At 32.7% G+C, this 20,656-nt stretch overlaps 1 protein-coding gene across 4 annotated transcripts in view; it reads left to right on the top strand.

Moving 5' to 3' along the window:
- Window positions 1–19,330, top strand: part of DGKB (diacylglycerol kinase beta) — a 583,166-nt gene extending 563,836 nt beyond the window's left edge. For 3 of the 4 annotated variants that reach the window (XM_036230386.1, XM_036230388.1, XM_036230385.1), the window contains one exon: window positions 15,569–15,676. In XM_036230386.1, coding sequence (XP_036086279.1) covers window positions 15,569–15,676 — 108 coding nt within the window. Of the gene's footprint in view, window positions 1–15,568 lie in introns of all 4 variants that reach the window. The other variant, XM_036230387.1, reaches the window with a different exon arrangement.
- Window positions 19,331–20,656: the final 1,326 nt, after the last annotated feature.

The raw sequence follows: 20,656 nt of genomic DNA, 5'->3' as shown, positions 1-20,656 counted from the left end.
AAGTGCCAGCTTTGAGATTTCACAGTATAGTCCTCATTTTCATATCTCTTACAAATATACTAAATAAGTCTAAGAAATGCCCTAAACCTTGAATTGTAAATCTTATCCTTTTTGAAAAAACTTCTTTAATTTTTATTTTATTCATGTGTCCTACATTTAAGTACTTGATAGAGCATTTAACTTTTTGTTTGAGTGAAAATAATTGACCAAAAAGCATAGCTTTTCTACTAATCTACAAGGATAAAGTTAAGTTTTAGGTATTTCTCTGGACCAGTAATGATATGGATGACCCCATGAGTCTATGTTTTTCAGATTACCTTGTCTATAGGCAAACTTATTTTAAGACTTTGCAAATAAGTTATGTGATCCTATGAGAGGCTTTTAGACTGTGCAGGTGGGGTTAGGTGAATGTTCAAGGTCATGAAACAAAGAGTTATAAGACTGAGACTGCTCCTAACTTGTTTTTCTACTCCCAAACATGTTTTTCCACTCCCCATTGCTTCATTAAGCTTGTTTGCCTAAGGATGAAAAGTTCAGAAGAAGAAGTACAATGATTCTGAAGTATATTCTAGGAAGCACAGTGTAAAACAAGGCAACCAGGCCAATGAGACTCCGTGGCACTTTAACCAGCAGCTCTAACCACAGCAAACCCAGGATAGGACACTTAGAGTTGGGAAGCAAAATAAGCCGAGATTGTTTTAATGTCCCTTTCAACACACTTTTAAAGTTGAATACCATGAACACCCTTTCTACTTGAAAATATCATTTAAATTACCATGTAATCTAATATTATATTATAAATATAATATTATCAGATGGATTGCTTTTTTCCATAGTTTGTTCGATTATGACCCTCTTGATTGCTAAAGATACAATAAATATTTGTAAAGCAAATTGTGGGTAGAATTGTGTTTTCTGACAACTAGTCACTGAAGCCTAAGTATAAACAGGACATGGAAAGTTTTATGGGAAGAACAGGATGATTTTAAGAAGTAGGAAAATAGCTGGAATGTGCTTATCTTGATGGTGGGTGGGTCTCCTTTGCCTACTACTAAATTAACAGATCCCAAAGACCAGGGAATTAAACACAGATTAGAAAGAATACAGCCTTACCACTGTTTTATTGTAGAATGTGAACCATTTTATTAAAACTTCTGTATATCAGGTTTTTATTTGAAATCCATTCTAGGTTTTAATATTTTAAAAGTTATTTTGAGCAAACTGGCTTCTACAACTGAAATAGTCAACTTTTCTAGCACTTGTACAGAAATTTAATATAGTCTGAGGTTAAAAATATCTTTCATTCCTTGAAAGCAATGTTTTATGGAATTTTCATAAGGAGGGAGGGAAAAAACTGCTTAGGGAAATTACTATGCAAAATAAGTATATCCCAATAGGTAGAAAACAGGAATGAAGGCCAGAAACTAAGGTCTTGTATTTATGTCAGTGACCTCTGGACTTCAGAGAATTACTTAATCTTCTTGAAACGTTTTCTTTATCTTAAAACTAGCTACCCAGAAATCTAAAATGAGTGTTGAAGGGTTGTTGAAAATTACTATATACCACATTATAACAATACTGAGAATGTATTGGTTATTGGTATTGGTTATTAAGTGTTGTTATATTTATTAACACACTTGAATTTTCTCTTTTTTCATTGTTTAGATTAACTTCCCTGTTATCCAGAATCACATAGGGGAAAAAAATTAAACTCATCTTATTTTATTATGGTAGGACAAAAATTGACATCTTCTTGAGAACCGAAGTGTTACAAAAAAGGCAGCAGTGACTTTTATTGTTTTACCATGATCATTTACAGATAAACTCATATTGGAAAAGAACATTATTTTACCATACCATTTAACATCTCTATTAATTATCTAAAAAGAAAATTATATTAAAACTGATCTAGAATAGAATAGTGCTATGAAAGTTATCTACAGGTTTACCAAACCTTTGAATCTCCCAAGACACTTTCATTAAATCAATTAACTTTAAATGGTATGAAATCATATTGAATGCACCAGGTTGATTTCCTGGAAAGTAGTCTTATTTTGAAAATTTGATGAGAATATTATTTTCTCATTATAAGTTACACAGCTGTTGTAACTTGATACTTGCTGATTTTGTAGACACACCATTTTCAAGGAATTTTAAGCTGGTCTAATGGCTTATTTAGAAGAGGGTGAAAATAGCTGACAAGGGAACATTTGTGTTTTTAGTGATAAAGGAGAAAGAATAACCTGTAAATTATCAGTTGGAGGATGCTTAACAGGTAGATGAAGATAATGAATATTTTCCTGATGTGCATAGAAATGAAATTTTGCCTAACATTTAAATACAGAATAAGGATAAATCTTAAAAAAAGGAAATACCACCATTTGTTAGTTAATGAGTCTAAATCTTGATATTTTGAGGAATAGAAAATTAACTAACACTCTTCTTCCATTTTGACACTTATTTGAATAAGCAGACTGTTGTTCTGATGGGTATATTTTTTAAGGTGTGAGTGGTAGTGAGACTCCAAAACCAATTAAATAAAACAGAAACTAAAAGCATCTTTTTACCTATGACTTCATTGGTAAATGCTTTTGCATAAATTTGCACTTTTGAAACCCTAATGTTATTTCAAAGACTGGCACTTTAGTGTTTAGTTGGGAGTTATTTTATGTGTTCCCCTGTTACTTATGCATTAATTAGTTTTGTTTACCTGTGCATAATTTTTTCTAATTTCACAACAGTTGTTGTTTTTTGTAATTGACAATGCAATTTACTGCATGTGTGCTTTCTGGCCCCAAAACAAGTATGTTAAAGTGTAAAGCACCAATCTCTTTATTTCAGATTGTTAAAAAAGGGATTGGTTGTGACTAATTTTCAATTAATTTGCTTTGGTTACGAGGAACAAAACAATTTCACCTTCTAATTAAAATTTAAAATATTCCAAAGTGTCATCTTTAGGTGTCTGTGGAATGTATAATTTCCATTTTGGTTCATTGCTGGATCTGTAATACCCATGAGCTTGACAGCTCTATTAATTTAAAGCCTCAGTAATACCTATTAGTACAAAACATGAAAAAAAATACCATTAATCATTTATTTTAATTTTGCAGCTCTGTCATTTTCTCAGTATGTTTTAAAATTATGATGACAACGTAATGTGCACAAATCGACTTGGATGAAGGGGAAACGGATCACACTACTTAGGAGAGATACTGAAGTACATTATTAGAGCTTAATTAATGCCAAACTGATTAGATTTGATTGCATTTTGCACAAAAATATTTTAAAGAATTTTTCTTACCATTATATTTAAAAAGTTATTCCAAACATGTTATATTTATAATTAGGCTTACCTTTTATAGTTCTTGTCTTTAATACATTCTATTTAAATATTTTGAAATCAACCTAAATTATTCTTTTATTCTTCATTTTGAAACCTGAATAATTTAGTCATGAGTTTCAATTTAGAAAAGTTATTTTTATTTCAGCTAAAATATAACAGTGTCTCTCATCTTCATATGCTTTGATAGGAACTTCTAACCTAAATTGGGCACACTGTCCAAAAACAAGAAAGGGTAAAAATTGAAATGAGAAATATATCAAGTATATAATATTTCCTGCATTTATATTGATTTGATCCAGGACTGTTGAATATTTTAAAGCAGTAAAATTGTATACACTTACAGAATTTTGTCATTAGCTTTGAAGAGGACCAATTATGTATATCATTAGTTCATTGAATATATTTCTCTATAATGGGTAGTCTCTCAGTCAGTGGGCATCATTAGACTAATAGTAAATTTGATTTCTTTATTTCCAGAGTAGTTAGAGATCTCTCATTTGGGGATACAAATTACAGAATCACAAGATCTGAGCCTGACATTCCTCCCACATATGCCTTGTGATCATAACATATCTAGCTCTTCATTTCCTCTGATTTTTTGTATTAAAATTAGAAAATATGGCTAACATATTCTAAGCTTTTCCTCAAAGAGCAGCAAACTGTGTTGTTGAAAGTTTTAAAGAACAAGCCTTCTTATCCACTAACAGAGAACAGGGTTTAGTGTCTCATAGAGATGTTCCTGGGGTGAGTTACAAATTTCAAATAAAAATCTGAATTTAAAAATTCTTAATAAAAATACAATGAATAGAATTTAATAACATTGCTTTGATTTCCTTGAAGAGTCACAACATAGTTACACATGTTTCATTTGAGGAGACAAAAATATTTTAAGATGATTACATATTATGTTTTATCCACATGACAATTCTATGGGGTGAAAAAAATAGATATTATTAGACATGATTCTTAAATTAATAAATAAAACTTAAAAAGATAATGCAACTATTCCATCTAAGCTAAGTCAAGAATGTCTGTGATTATTGAATTCCTTCTTGATAAGTGCAGACATTTTGTCCTAGAGTATTATAAAGGAGAGAAAACAAAACAAAATTTAAAAAAAGACATGACCTCTGAACTCAGTGCAGGAACACATTACTCAAAGAGCCATATAAATATGAAATTCCAGTAATGATATAAATTCTGTGAACAGAGGTTCATGATACTATGATACTGTGATACTGTGATATCATGGTACTATGGTACTATGACAAGATATAATAAAATAATTTGACCTCCTCAAAGGAAGAAGGTCAAAGAAGACTTTCAAAGGAACTCAAAATAGACTTGAGAACTAAAGGATAAGGAGCATATAACTAGGCATAGAGCAGGGGAAGAGTGTCCTGTGCAGACAAACCGGCATGGAGTAGGAAGGAGCATGGTGTGTACATGGATGTGAAAGATAACGTGATAGATGTGGAACAGAAGGAAGTGAGGTGTTGGGTAAGAGAGGCGATTCAGTGAATCATAGCTGCAGGGCCTTAAAGCCCACAGTAAGATTATTTAGTTTAGTTTAAGAGGCATGTGGAACTAAATAGTTTAAGCAGGAGAGTGATATGATCAGATTTATGTTGATAAGATCATTCTGGGTGGAAATGGTTTGAAAGGAAAGGCAATAACCAGTTAGGCGACTTCTTCATTTGTTCAGGCCTTAGGGTGGTGGTAATAGAAGTACCCCTGCCCTCGAAAAAAAAAAACAAAAATCAAGAAATACAGATAATATTTGAGAGGTAAAATTGATAGATTGCTTATGAGAGATAAGGAGAAAGTGCCAAGGATGATTCAGATTTCTAGCTTGAACAATTGAATGAATGATAGGACGGTTCCTTGAAAAGGTGAGTCTGGAAAATATGTTATTTTATCTCCAATTAAATTCAACTAAGTTATACTCCCCAATCAGTATATCCTAGGCACATTGTTAGGAACATCAATTATCATTACACGACATGATGGCAATTTTTTAGGAGTATCATATTAAAATGTTTACTGGATTACCATGAAATAGTTTAAATTGGAAGAAAGTCATTAAGATCTGTCCTGTGATATTCCAAATAGGCAAGGGTGTAGCTGAGTCTAGGAATTTGCGTCATTAAAGAATTTTCTTTTCATAATATGTCAATATGTGTTTATTGGTTTCCCTTGGTTTAAGGAAAAATCCATTCTTTCTGTGGGTTAGTAATTATGCCACATGGATTTCTTTCTAATCTTTCATTTGGGTATAAATGGAACCTGGCATGTGGCTGGAATACTACCAGGTGCTTCTGGCCTCCACAGAGAGAAGGCAGATGGCCATAATATGCTATCTCCCAGTGTCACCCAAGGAATCCTGAAATCCTTGTTGCCTCAGAGAAGAAAGAGATTAGCGAAATGAGTTCTCCACTGTACTAAATAAACATAATTACACTAAAAGTAGTAGGTAACATTTATTAAACACATATTTGACATACATAGTCTCATTCGCTACTTGCGGTGGTCCTATAAAGTAGGTATATTGTTATCCTCCTTTAGTCAATAGAGATTGAGGCTTGAAAATGGGAGATGCTTAGATGAGTGGCTAAGCTGGCACTCAGACCCTTGCCTCATGTACCAAGCCAATGATCTTAACCCCTATGCTCTATGAAAAGACTATATAAGGAAAATATATGAAATATTACTTATTAAGAAGAGTAAAACCACGAATAGTGAATATCATGAATATTCTCTGGTTATAGTCAAGGGTGATAATTTTTTTGAGTATTATTTTGTTTTCTGTTTTTGTTTTTATTTTTGTTTTCCGTTTTAATTTTTTTTTATATGACCAAAGATTTGTAGAGGCCCTAGGAAAAGAAAAGCAATTACTGGGTTAAAGTCGTGGGTTAAATTTCTCTGTAGAGACATAGAAATTATAAAAAGATTGTTTTTTTTAAGTTGACCTTCTCTGGCAACCAATTTGCAACCATAAAATATTGTGAATGAGAAAAGCAAATTGATATCTTTAAAAAAGATTTCAAATCCAGGTATGAATATTTCTCCTACAGAGTAGCCAAATAGCCCTTCACTTTTAGAAACATTTCTCTTTTTTTATTACCATACATATTTAAAATTCCTATAAATTTCATCAGCAAATAAACATCTCAAGCCCATTTTTCAAAGATTTATTGTAAATTCTTCTCAATGATTTCTCTGGATTTGATGTTAGATCAAAGACTTATACATTAAACTTGGAAATTACTATCATTGCAGAAAATAATGGTTAGAATCATAAAGAAGCTGGCACAGAAATTTTAGAAAATTGTTATGTTTCATTGCTTTGCTTTTTGGCAGTTATGGACCTGAAAAATTTAGCATGCTCTTTATTCCCACTGTCATATGGCTCAGCTACACACACAAATTCAAAATGGTTTTCATTATTGGAAGGAGACAATCTTATTCCAGAATCAAGCTAGGTAACTTTTAATGTTCCAGATAAGTGTTAAATTAAGCTTTCCCTACAGATATTTTATGGCATTTATTTTGCTCTGAAAACCTCATTCATTTTTAAGGTAGCTGAATAAATCCATTGATAATAAACCCTTAAAGAGGTTAAAGAAGGAAAGAAAATATTGGCTAGATACAGTGAGAATATTTAAAAAATAAAATGCTACCTGCAGAGGTACTTTCTAAGAGCAACAATATTATTAAGCCCACCCTGGCGCAGGGTAATAGACTATGCATTTAAGCCAGATTTGATCCGTTGATACATTGTCAAATTGGGAAAGCTGGTTCAGAATTTTCACAGAACGAATTCCAAATGGTGGTACTCAGTATAGCAAAAATATGCCGTATGAAATTATTTGTACTTTCATTCATTTTTTAGCTATTGACCCATTAAATCATAATTTTAAATTAAAATTTGTTTCTTCTACTGTATTCCTCATAATTCCAGATGTAATTTTCAGTATTGACTATAATTACATCAATGGTCAACAAGTTATGCCCTTTAGGCCAAATCTGGACAGCTGCATGTTTTTATATTGCTAAAGAGTTAAGGACTTTTTTTTTTTTAAGGATTTTTTGATTTAAAAATATCAAAATAAGAATGCTATTTTACAATGTTAAAATTATATGAAATTCAAATTTTAGTGTCCATGCATAAAGTTTTACTGCAACACAGACACAGCCACTTATTTACATAAAGTCTATGAATACTTTTGTGCCACAATGGCAAAGTCTAGTAGTTACAGAGACCTCATAACTCACAAAGCCTAAATATTTACCATTTAGCCCTTTACAAAAAATGCTCGCCGAGCTTTGAATAACATGAACAACTACTTAAATATCCTGCAGTATATAACTCTCAAATATAACGATTTCTAGATTTAGAATTGCAGGTAAGCAATTCAGTGACTTACTTATATGTAAACCATAGTGAAAAACTGAGGCATCCTTAACCCAGATACATGCAATTTGATGGTTTTACCCTCTTCTATAAGAGGAATAGGCCACAGTGAAGATTGATTAGAAATGCTTATATGATGATGCTTCTTTCTAGTTTTTCTCCTCCCTCTCCGGCTAGTAGCTTAGATTCCTTCATAGAATTACATTCTTCCCCTGCTTCACCCTTTAATGACTGTATCCCTTAGTTACATAGTCTGATCTCTCCTAGTTGGATGTACCACACTGTCCTTCAGTAATCTCTTCTAAGTGGATATAATTTACAAGCTCATCGCGTCTGTGTCTGTCTCAGGATGGGTTCTCCCCTGAATACCAGACCTACATTTCTAAAAGACACTGAACATCATCCTCAGAATTTCACACTGAACACTGAGTTCACCAACTTCCTGGTTCCTACCCCTGCCAAAAATGCATCTCTATAAAAGTTATCACCACTCACATAACAAGCAAAGCTAAAAGCATGGAAGTCATACTAAAATCTTTCCCTTTTCCACTAGTATCATGTCCTAGGTTGTACCTCCCTGATGTCTCTCAAATCTGCTACTGCCATAACTTAAATTCATTTTGCTTCTTTTCTGAATTATTATATTAACCTCCCATCTGATCTCCCTGCCTCTGGTAGAGCATCTGGACTCTGATCCATGCTTTCAGAGTGATGATGCTAAAATTCAGGTTTAATGATGCCCTGTCCTTCCACCATGATCTAAATGGCATTGCTTTGTGCTTGCATTGAAACCTGAGACTACCTCTGTAGCACAATGTGTATGTATCACAACCTACTACTGCATGTTATCATCATTAGACTGTTAGTACATCAATTATGTTTTTTTTTTTTAAAAGCTCATTCAACTTGGAATCCCCAGAAATAAACTGAAATAAGCTGGAACCTAGTAGATTAACAATGAAGCTAATTATAGTTGAGTAAATTAAGTTACTTGTTTCCATTGATATCACCTCTCAACCATATGTTTTGGGGGTGAGCAAAAGAAGGTGCTGGTCATTCTGTCAGTCACAGTCAGTCAGTCAGTCAGTCATTCAACAGATTTTATTTGTCGTAAGCCTTAGGAGGAAAAATATAAGGACAAATAGATCAGGGCTTTTCAAATTAAACATGCATATTGATCGCCTGGAGGTCTTGTCATAAAGCTGAATCTGATTCAGAAGGTCTGGGGGAGGACCGGGGAGGCTCCATTTATAACAATGACGTCAACAATCCTAGTCTGAGGACCGCATTTGGAAAACAGAACACTAGGGTGCAAGACAATTACCTGCAGAGAGGTTTTCTGTTAATTTTTAAAATATTTGTATCAATATATGCATCTTTAAAAAATGTATAGACTTGCAAGAAAAATAGCCCCTGTCTCATCACTTCTGTGCGACCAGTCCCATTTTTTAATTCTTCAGCTTTTCTAATCATTTATTCTTTATCTGTAAACAATACACTTTACTGTTTTGTTTCGTTTTGTTTTTTGCCCATTAGTTTTAGGTATATTCTACTTCACGCTATAAAAACATGGTTTAAAACTCTTACATTACTCTCTTCAACTCTTACTAACAGTTAATATGTACTGAGTGATTTTTACATGCCAAGTAACATTCTAAGCATTTCGTGCACATTGATTCATGTAGTCTTTACAAGGAACCAATGAAATAGACCTATATTAAAGTTTCTACAATATTGATGAAAGAAATGAATCATAGTCACTTGCCCAAAGTCTCCAGGTAGAAAGTGGTGGACACAGGCAGCCTGATTCTTAATTATTATGCTGTTCTGCTTCTGGAAAAAAAAATACATAATTTTATTTAAATCAGTATAAAATATATAATCATTGAGATTATGAAAACAAACCAGCTGAAGAACCAAGCATTGACACCAATGACATTTTCTTTCCTATAAAGCTTTTAGAATGTCTTTTTTGTTACTCTTTTGCAAAGTTACAGTAATTCTCATTCTTTAAAGCTACACCGTATCAATTTATCTATTATCCCCACTCCTCTTTTTTATCTGGCAGAAGCCCTTCCCTGCAGGTTTCTTTTTGAGTTTATTGCAAATCTATTGTCTTGAGTCTCAGTTGTACCCTCCGTTATTCGGTTGTTATTGTTGTTGTTTTAATTACCAATTTTTTAGAGTACTTTCAAGTTTACAGAAAAAGGGAAAGGAATGTATAGAGATTTCCACCTAACCCCGACTCCACACATGCAGAGCCTCTTCTCTATCAACATGCCCCACCAGAGTGGTACATTTGATACAATCGTTTAACCTACATTAACACGTCATAACCATCCAAAGTCCATAGTTTACATTATGACTGACTCTTCATGTTGTATATTCTAAGTCTTTGGTTTGGACAAATGTATAATGACGTATTTTCATCAGCATAATTTTAGATGAAATATTTCTTCTGTCCTCTACCTATTCATCCTTCCCTCTCCCCATAATCCCTGGCAGCCACTGATCTTACTGTCTACATAGTTTAGCCTTTTCCTGAACATACTATGTTAGAATCATACAGCATTTAGCCCTTCCAGGTTGGCTTTTTTCCTTAGGAATATGCATTTAAGTTTCCTCCATGTCTTTTCATGGCTTGATGGCTCATTCCTTTTTAGCACTGACTAATGTTTCATTGTCTGGATCTACTGTAGTTGATTTATTTATTTACCGCCTGGTTGCTTACAAGGTTGGGCAGTTATGAATAAAGCTGCTCTAAACATCCATGTGTAAATTTTAGTGCAGACATAAGTTTTCAGCTTCTTTGGATAAATATTAAAGAGCGTGATCACTGGATCATATAAGAGTACATTTAGCTTTGTGAGAAACTACCAAACTGTCTTCCAAAGTGGCTGTACCATTTTGCATTCCCACCAGCATTGTAGGAGAGAATTCTGTTGCTCCACATCCTCACCAGCTTTTGGTGTTGTCAGTGTGATTATGGGTCTTTTGAATCTCTTCCTTAACTCACTCATTTATTTTGCCGGAGAACACCCTCAAATACGTTTTTGTTCCTCAAAAATGTTTTAAAGGGCATATAAAAGGTAAACTCTCTAGATCTTTTTTATGACTGAAAATGTCTTCTTTTGTACCCTTACATTTAATTGATACATTGACTAAGTATAGAATTCTAAGATAAAATTATCTTTTCCTCTGGGGTTTGCAGGTATTTCTCCATTTTCTTTTAGCACTAATGTTTTTGAGAAGCCTGATGCCATGCTGATTTTTATTTTTCTGTAAGTGACCTGTTTTTTATTTTTTTTTCCTCTCAGAGGGCATTTAAAAATCTCCTTTTTATCCCTGTGCTTTGAAATTTCACAATAATGTGCCATTTGCTCTGGGCAGGACAGGGATCGAAGTTTGATTGGCAGAAAAGAGAGGGAAGGTTTTCCAGGGCAATAACTGGCACAAAGGTATAGAGATGGGAAATAAGGAGCAGTGTTGGAAGACTTGAGTCGGCTCTCAAACCCAGTTCTTGCACTTACCAACATGAATTGTGTAATGCAGGTTATAGAACCTCTCTAAGTTTTCGTCCTATATTGTAAATTAAGCACGTTGACACTTACCTCCCAGGGTTGTTGAGAGGATAAAATTAAATAATATAAAAATAAAATTACCGAAAAAAATTATTCTCTAACAGGTATGAGAACTCCTTAAAGGGAGAATAGATCCACCTCTGTTTTAAGCTTATGAGAATGCATTGATAAAGCCTTCAGGTGGGTAGAGGTGGCCTCCAGGGACTGGATATTAAACAGATTGTTCAGATAACCTGATGAAGAGAAATATTCCTTGTTATAAAAAGTGGGAATAGTCAATGATGGGAAACAGAGAACTTGGGGGGAAAAAACCAGTGAGTTGGGCCACACGTGCCCTCCTCTCTTCCTTTGATTTTAGTTGAGCTAAAGAAGGCCTTTGGAGACAACATAAATGTCTAATGGGAATAAATGCCATTCGCTGTCTGCTGGGAGAAATAAACCCTTTTTTCTATCCATTTTATGAAATTATACTTCAGTTCTACACTCTTTAATAATAATTTTATGGTAGTCGAGTTTTGTGGAGGGCAATTCAAAGAGATGGATGAAGTAGGTAATATCTGAACAATGTGGAAAACACTTAGCATGCTGGTCAGCACACTGTGAGAGCCAAATCTTGTTACTTTTTATTCATATTATTATTCTTAATATTATAGTCATGAGGTGGAACTGTCACAATAGGTACCCTGACAAAAACAGAAACAGGAAAACTTTGTCTTGCAATCCTTCGCCTATTTTATATGTGCGTATCTCTATTTCATATTGACTATTTGTAAAACTGAAATGGAAATAGAATTTTGTCATGTTTATATTTTTATATGTGTTCAATCTTAATTTGAAATATGAAGATGGAATTAGAAAGAGTCATGAGATAGTAGAAATGCCTTTTCTGCTGCTGTTGCTTATCAAAAGAGTAGGTGATATGTAGAAATGAAGAGATTTTTTACAAGGATAACATTATATTACTGAGAATATCTATCTGACATTTTTTAAGCAATACTTTTCTACCTTCATGCAGCCACTCCAGCTTCTAGGAGCTCCATCACCATTGCTTATGATTCCAGAACTCTCTCTCATGTATGATCTCAGATTCTCTGCCAAACTAAATAATCAAAATCAAGTTGCAAAATGCCTTACTCATCACTGATGCATTGATGAACAACTAATAAGTAACCACCTGACTTTTAAAAGAGAAGCTCTCAAAGAAAGTTGGTTCAAGTCTTCAGATTGCTGAAACTTACTACTTTCTAAAGTCTTTGGAATCTGCTTCTTACTGATTGTTGTTTTTCTACTAGATAGTAGGATCTCAAAAAAATAAAAATACAAGAGTGTGAAATGTGTACAAAACAGGCATCTGAATCATTACTCCAGGCCTGGCGAGGCTTAACCAGGTTTATCCCACACGGGCAATCTGAACCTGAAATTACACTTAAATCTCTACACCTGGACTTTCTGTGATTACCAAAGAAACAATTCACCTGGACTAGAATTATTCTCAGCCTTAATGGAGTAGTTTTTGCTTCTGCTCAAACATAAAAGACGTGTAATTTCATAATGACATATGCAGAGAGCCTGGATATATAACAGACACTTCATGAATGCTGGCTTTCTCCATATTATCTCCCCTGAATAAGAAAGAATCTTGAGGAAAATACAGCCAATTGTTTCTCATTTCCTTAAACAACAGACCAAAGAGATGAGATATAAATTTATTTATTTTTAATAGAAATAATGTTAAGTTAAAGAAAGAGTTGTTTACTTGATCATGAGACTGATTAAACAACTAAGAGGTTGAGTTATAGATATTGGTAAAAATAAAACTGGCTGTCGTCCTGCACAGAAACTGAAAACTGGAACCCCCTATTAGTCAGTAACGTGAATTAAATGTCCCATCCTTTCAGGAGCGCTGAATGAGATACTGTGCTGTTTTGGAAGGCATACTAACTTGTGATTTCTATCAAAAAAGGATTGCTAATATAAAGATAGCCATGATCGAAATTCAAATACCTAAAAAATATGAAGAGTAAACAAAACCTCATGTACAGTAATTCATGCTATTTTCGCTATGCTGGTCATAAAATGATACTAACCTTATGTAAGTGACTATAGGATTATATTTCTTCCAAAACCTTGGAAGAAACCTATAATACTAAGTGACTATAGTATTATATTTCTTCCAAAACCAATAATTTGATAAGAATTTATCTTATTTTCCAGCATGTCCAATACTCTTGTACCTTCTAAAGGGTTTAGTCCAGCAACGGTGAATTGGCCTTCTTACTTCTGCTGCTAATGGTCTATTTTAATCTAAGGTTATGACATAAGTAATATGTGATAGCTGCTTCCCTGGTACTCATTTAGAAGTTATACTTTTGTGTAAAAAGATTCATCTTCATGTTCAATGTTTAAAAAAACAGTGCTATTTTGCTTAGCCTCCTGTTTCAGCATCTATATCACTATTGTATATGCTTGTTAAATTTCTCTTTCCTACTTGACTATAATTCTTTGAGGGCAGAGATTGTGCACTATCTATTTTTTAAAAGTTCCTGGTACAGTTTCTAAAGCATAGTAGGAACTCAATTTTGTGAAATGAATAAATGAATGAATGATGCCTTATTAGATATTGTGCAAAGCTAGGATTCAGAGGAGTTTAAAATCAATAGCATACGGTACAGTGTAATCTAAAGTCAAATTATTAAGAGGAAAAACCTGGTAGAGATCTTTTTCAATCTACATATATAGGTGCATTCTTACATCTTAACTATCTAGTTATCAGTTCCCTAGTTCATACGATAACAAAAATAAAATAAAATAAAAATAAAAAATATAAGAAAATAAAATAAAATAAAATGACATAAAATGACATAACCAGAGAGTAAGGGGCTGGTTTATCCTACTGGCCTTTTACAAGTGTAATTTATTTTTACAGTAAAGAAAGAAACACTGAATCTTTCCAGAATAACCTGATTCTAACAGAGTTAAATAAAGTTGTTCATTTTTCCTCATTTTTGACATACTTCTGTCTTTCTAGACTGTGAAGTAAATCTCTGTTTCCCAAAAGCCCCAGTACCGATTTTAATGGTCCTGTCCACGTGACATACATTTTTTTTTTGGTTTCATCACTATTAGTGAATGACAAGTGAAGGATATTCATTCTAACTTGAAAATGTCAGATATGCACTTTAAGAGATATATTTTTGCAGCTTTTAATGAGGTGGTGTTTCTTTTTGAAAGAAATACTCATCTCTGATGCGGGTGCGATGCAGGTGACAACTGATATTTAATAAGCGATGGTTCTTGTATTAGTCGCAGTTCTCTAAAGAAAATGTCTCAGATTGCTTTTGAAAAACTCTTAGCATCACTAGCCCAAAGGCAAGATGTGACCTTTTTATTACATAATGAGAATCATTTATTATCTTACAATGTATCTTAAAGTCACAGACAAAATGCCACTTTGATAATTGCTTTCAATTAGCTTTGAGCATAGCATATATTCACAAAATGTCTTCTCTAATTTAGACTTGAATTAGAGAAAATTGCAGACATAATCTACTTTAAGCTTGTCTCATTTAAGGTGATTCGTAGTTTTATATCAAAGAAATCAAAACGAGTAGCTTTAGAACAGTCTCTCAAAGTGTTTTAAGCAGGCTTTTCAATATTTGATTCTATTCTATTACCAATTAATTAACAAATTAGAAAACTGGTTCATCATTCCTGACCTTTTATACACGTTAACGTGTGACTTTCAATTCTAATTATTGTTGTGAAATCAAACCTTGCAATTCGTGTTGAAAGAAAGAAACAATCTGATTAGCAAGATAAATAAGGCTTGCCTTGATACCAAGTGCATCTCTATGTTTAAATACTATAATGATGTATCCTTCCCTGCCTTAAATAAATGATACATAACTAATGGTTGATAAATTATACTGCATAATCATGTAACCTAAACAAGGAGTTTGGGGTTATTATTACAAGTGAGATTAGAGGTAACATGATGATTAAAATGTGATTTCAGTTATTTTTTATATTTTGTTAGTACACTGAGCATTAGAATATGGTTTAAATGCATATCTTTATCTATTTTAAAATATTTTTGAAAGAATAGAAACTCTGAAACTACATTTTATATTTGTGGTATTTCAATAACTCATGGAATATTATTAACCTAACAGAGATTCTCAGAAATCGAGATTAAATCTGGAAGTTATTCTTTCTCTTTTTTCTCCCTAGATAAAAATTACACATAAGAACCAAGCTCCAATGCTGATGGGCCCTCCTCCAAAAACTGGGTTGTTCTGCTCCTTCGTCAAAAGAACAAGAAACCGAAGCAAGGAGTAATCCTGTATCATTTCATTCTTAGAGATCTAATTAGCATAATTGGGCCATGGAACTTATGCTGGAAATCTTTGAATCATTTCAAGTCTCCTGCTCATGTAAATCATAGAATTGGTTTAACAGTTTTTGTTACTAAGTTAATTGAAAATTCATCTATTAGAAAATTTATTGTCAGTTTTTATAGGTATCTTTGCATGAAGAAAGCAGTTTACATAAAGTGATACTGCATATTTTTGTTGCATGCATTTCCATAGATTTTTATGTCTCCCACCCATTCCTCTCTCAATTTTGTTTCTTAACTTGTGAAACATAAAAAAGGAAATACCATGGGCAATGTGATTCTCAGTGTGATTCCATTATCAATAAGCACTAATCAGTAATGCTATAATGATCATAATCACAGAGTGCTGTGCTTTTTCCTTTTAGAATCAGTGTATCAATAGTCTTTGACCTATGACTTGAGGAGAAACTTTTCATTGAAAGAATTTATTAAATAGTTGTATATGGTACCTTGCTGTATCCAAATAGTTTGTCATTGACATCTTAATGCTTCTGAGTGGAATTTAAATACCAGGTATAAAGTTTTCTTGTGCTGAAAAATAGAAAGTGGTTTTTATTTTGTTTAGTTTTGTTTTTAATTCTGGAAATAAGAGAAAACATGTTACTTGGCAGTAAAGTGTGGTAATATGACCAGCCTTATTCCTTTCTGCATGTGTATCCAGAAAAATATTTATAACCACACCAGTAACCAAATAGATGTTTTAAACTATGTGCCTAATTAACTGTGTTTCCCACCAAAGATTCAGAAAAAAAAAAAAAAAAGATGCTTGAGAGAAATGTTTTAATGCATAATTAATTGTGGAGAAAATTTATGATTCTTATGATTAATTTTGTGATGACTAAAACTCTGGAAGAGAGTGAATTACCCATTAATTATAATTAAAATTCTCACCTTTCATAGACAATAGGCTATACAACACAATCACAGCTCAATATTATTAACCTAACAGAAGTTATATATAAAGAGCTGATTTCTTGCTTTTTTTGGTCTTTTATAAATATAAGTGTCTGTATTTTTAATGGATTAGTTAAGTACATTGAGAAAGTAAATGCTTATGTCAGTTTCTTTCTAATATGAATTGATACCTGTAATAATATTGAGCTCATTGAAGCAAAGCCTGCATGCAGTTAGCCCCCTCATCTACTCCACTGCCATCTCTATGACATTCCAAATCTTTATTTGGAAGTAATGGCCTAGACCATTGTTTAAGGTGCTCATGACATGGTTGGATTCTCTGATTATTTAAAGAAATCATGGAATAGTACTTTTCGTAATATTTCATTTAACCTATGATATAAAATGAAATGCTATTCTGAGCAGATTTGGTATTGTTTATTCATATTGACCTGCATCTCATCATTGCATGTTTTATGTTTTCAAACATGCCATAAGGAAAACAAGTGCTTGAAATGCATGATTTATTAGTTTCTCTCTCCACTCTGCATTAAAGTACTAATGATTTATCAGTTCCGTTTTTTTGTTGATTCATTCATCTTTGAATAACAATTAGCATTTAGTGATTCTGTTGAACACAATTCTGTGCATGGATTTATGAATTTCAAGTGAAATTGCTATAATTTTTGTTCTTTGATTTGAAAACTCAACGCTATTATATCAAATAGTTACTCTCAAGCAATGTGGTATAATGGAAGACTATATATAAAGCATATTATTTTAGTGTTCCAGGAACATTGAACGGTAAACACCAATCAACAATAAGTTTAATTGTTTTGAAAATAAAAGCTTTTGAATAAAATTAAGACATTTAGCATTCCCGGGAAAATTATTATTACAATTGCAAATGTAGCACAGCAATTACTTGCCCTAGTATAATTTAAAAACTAGTATTTGGCAGAACAGTAATCTAGACCAAAAGTAACAAATGCGTTAGTGTTATAATGTTACACAACACACACATTTTTGTGTGTATCTGTGGTTACAGGTAATAAATATTTTCACATAAAGTGATAAAATTTCTACAATGGGCAGGCAGGCTTTGTGTCAAAAACATATTCTGAAGCCATAAACGTTCAGTACAACATACAATTATTTCTTGGCTACCTTTTAGAGTATATAGTTTGAAGGCAGCAACAGTTCGTGAATCATTCTTAACAATCTGTGCAGTGGAAAGCTGTTGAATAGACAGTGGGATGAGACAAATTAAACAGCCTGCCTATAAGACTTCCATAATTTAAATAACGAGATGCGGTTTTACTTCAATATAGCTATATAACTAGAATTAGTGATAACAGTAGTTACTCACATTTTCAGTCAATTGGAGTCATTGATACCAATAATAAATGTTCAAATAAAGATGAAATTTTACTTTTCCCAATTTATTCTAAAGATACTTATGTGCTTGCCCTTCAAGTACACTACTCCTGGGGTTTGAAAAGTAGTTTATAAAAACCTACTTTGATGGCTTCGAAAGCAGAGAAGATATCTTTTTCATGTTTATGACAGCTTCAACTGAAGAATATTTATTTTTAAAAAATTTCTAAATTGAAAGTTCTAGGGTATATTAAAATATCGAATAACAAATGTTAGCTTTACAAGATAGAACTTTTTCTTATATGTGTGTGGGTGGGTGAGTTGTTGAGTCAACCTCTTAAATATAGTAGACATAATGGTATCAAGTTTTAAGTGGATGCAGCTCTTAAGTAAAAATTAATACCAAGTTTGCAGGTGTAAGAGGAAAAGGAAAAAAAAATAGATGTGCACTTTGCTAAACATTGCCATACACTTAGTTGATAAACAGAGAAAGAGATTCCAGAATAAACTGGACATCCATGCTTCTAATAGTATTGGAGGTATCTATGTGGAACCACAAATTTTAAAGGATGTATTTTTCCACTTACATTTATATGCCATGTGTATTTGATTCAAACAGTACATGTCAACTTATTATGGAGGAAGAAGATATATTGTAGGAAGAGAAAAATAACTTTTAAAAAAATTTATTTTTAATTTTTCAACAGATTATGTGATTATAGCCGGAATAAAGCAAAAGGCTCAGATGTTTAATTTAGTCTACTATTGGCAGAAATTTAAATCCAATGAGAATTAATGAATCAGATATATATTTCTGCATTTTGGATTTGTTTTTTTTTCCTTTTTTAGGCTCATGGAAAGCAATTGCCATTTTCAGAGAAGAATCTGTTTTCAATAACAGACCATATTCTACTTGAATGAGACAAAACTTTTAAATGGCTCCATTCATTTTGGGTCAAAGTTAGTTTGCTATGTGTTAGTTACAAAAAGGAAAATACACTTTTCATGGCACATAAGTATTCAAATACAGTACATATATCCTAAATTAAAATATTAAGCCCTAATATGTTGAGGATGTAAAATTGAATTAAATACAACAAACAGAAAACTGCAAAAGAACTTTTATTTTGTGAAAGGCAGAAATCACTCTTCAAATCTCCAAATTAAATTGCATTCTACTTAAATAAAGTTTGGATAAACTCGCATTTGAAGGATTCTGTACATCTTTATTGCATTTAAAAACATGGAATTTATTTAATTATGGTATCTTATTTTCTCAGAAAGTGTTATATACAGTATTCTGTTTTTTGAAATAAAAATGTTAACCACCCAGATAAGTGTCATTCTTTACTGCCATTTTGTCCATAAATGAACTCTTCAAGCAGTTGACAGTCAATGTACTGTGGTGAACATCCACTGGGAGTACCAGGCCGTTAACCCTGTCTTTTGTCAGGGAGACTAGAGTCTGGGTGTTTGGGGACTCAGTTCTGTGGTACGAACCAGCCCATGTTACTTTGTGGTGCTTTGGCTCCAGGTTGCTGCTCTAAACATTATTCCAGCAATTTCAGAGATTCCAAGAACACCAGTCAACTGGATGATAGAATCGTGGAGACTGAAAGGGAAGGGGTTCTGTAAGGACTTATGCTGAATTTTCTAGACGAAACTGATTTCTGACTTTATTTGTTTGACAGACTTCAACAAATATTTAATGGGCACTAACTAGGTACACGATATTTTACAAGGAGGCTACGGTGATTTAAAAAATGTTTTTAAGTGACATATCTCTTCTCTAAAAATCTTTCTATACATTAGGATGGTTAAGTAATTGAATAACCATATTACCTGATGAGGCAAGGTAAGAACCAAGGTAAGCAAAATGCAGCACATATGCGAATGAGGAAAGATGATTTGGTTGGAGAGATTCACAAATGCCTCTAGAGAAGATAAATCTGCAAAGGGCTTTTTGCAGTAGCTAGAATTTTACCTGAAGAAAGCAGCAGAAAGAAGGGACTCCTAAATAAGAGAAGGTGATTGAGGCCTTGGGGGTAGAGATCAAGTCCTGGATGCTTCATTGCCTCATTTCATAAAGATGTTAGGAAGTTTATAAATTAGGAATTTAGATAGTGGTTCTACTTAAAATTATTAGGAAAAGAAGGAGCAAGAAACAAAGAAGAAAGAGGCCAGGAAAAATATGAAGAATGGAGGTAGCGAGGGAGCCAGAGAACAGAGGCAAACCCCCAAATTAGGATTAAGTGGATATAAGAATTAATTTGCATTCATGAAGAGAGAAAAAAATAAACAACTCTCAGGTATTTTGACTTAAAAAGCCTCAAAGCAATATCTGGCCATAGTACATTTTCAGGGAGGTTTGATTACAAATATTTGAATAATGTAAGTAATTTTTTAAAACACTCTGAAACTTACAGAACACTAGAGTAATACAGAATGCTAATTGTAAAATGTGTTGATGCTAAATATATATATAAAAAAATACATATAAAATAATACATGTTTAAAATGTGTAATAAAATAATAGAAAATTGTGTAATAGAAAAATAGAATACTCTAACATCTTAGAATCTTAGAGGTAGAATCACTAATAGGTACAACGACAGACTCTTACTCAGTCCTATAAAACATACATTCCTTGA

The sequence above is a fragment of the Rousettus aegyptiacus genome, unplaced genomic scaffold (genome assembly GCF_014176215.1).
Source record: "Rousettus aegyptiacus isolate mRouAeg1 unplaced genomic scaffold, mRouAeg1.p scaffold_m13_p_13, whole genome shotgun sequence".
Classification (NCBI taxonomy): domain Eukaryota; kingdom Metazoa; phylum Chordata; class Mammalia; order Chiroptera; family Pteropodidae; genus Rousettus; species Rousettus aegyptiacus.
This window is presented reverse-complemented; position numbering and strand designations above follow the sequence as displayed.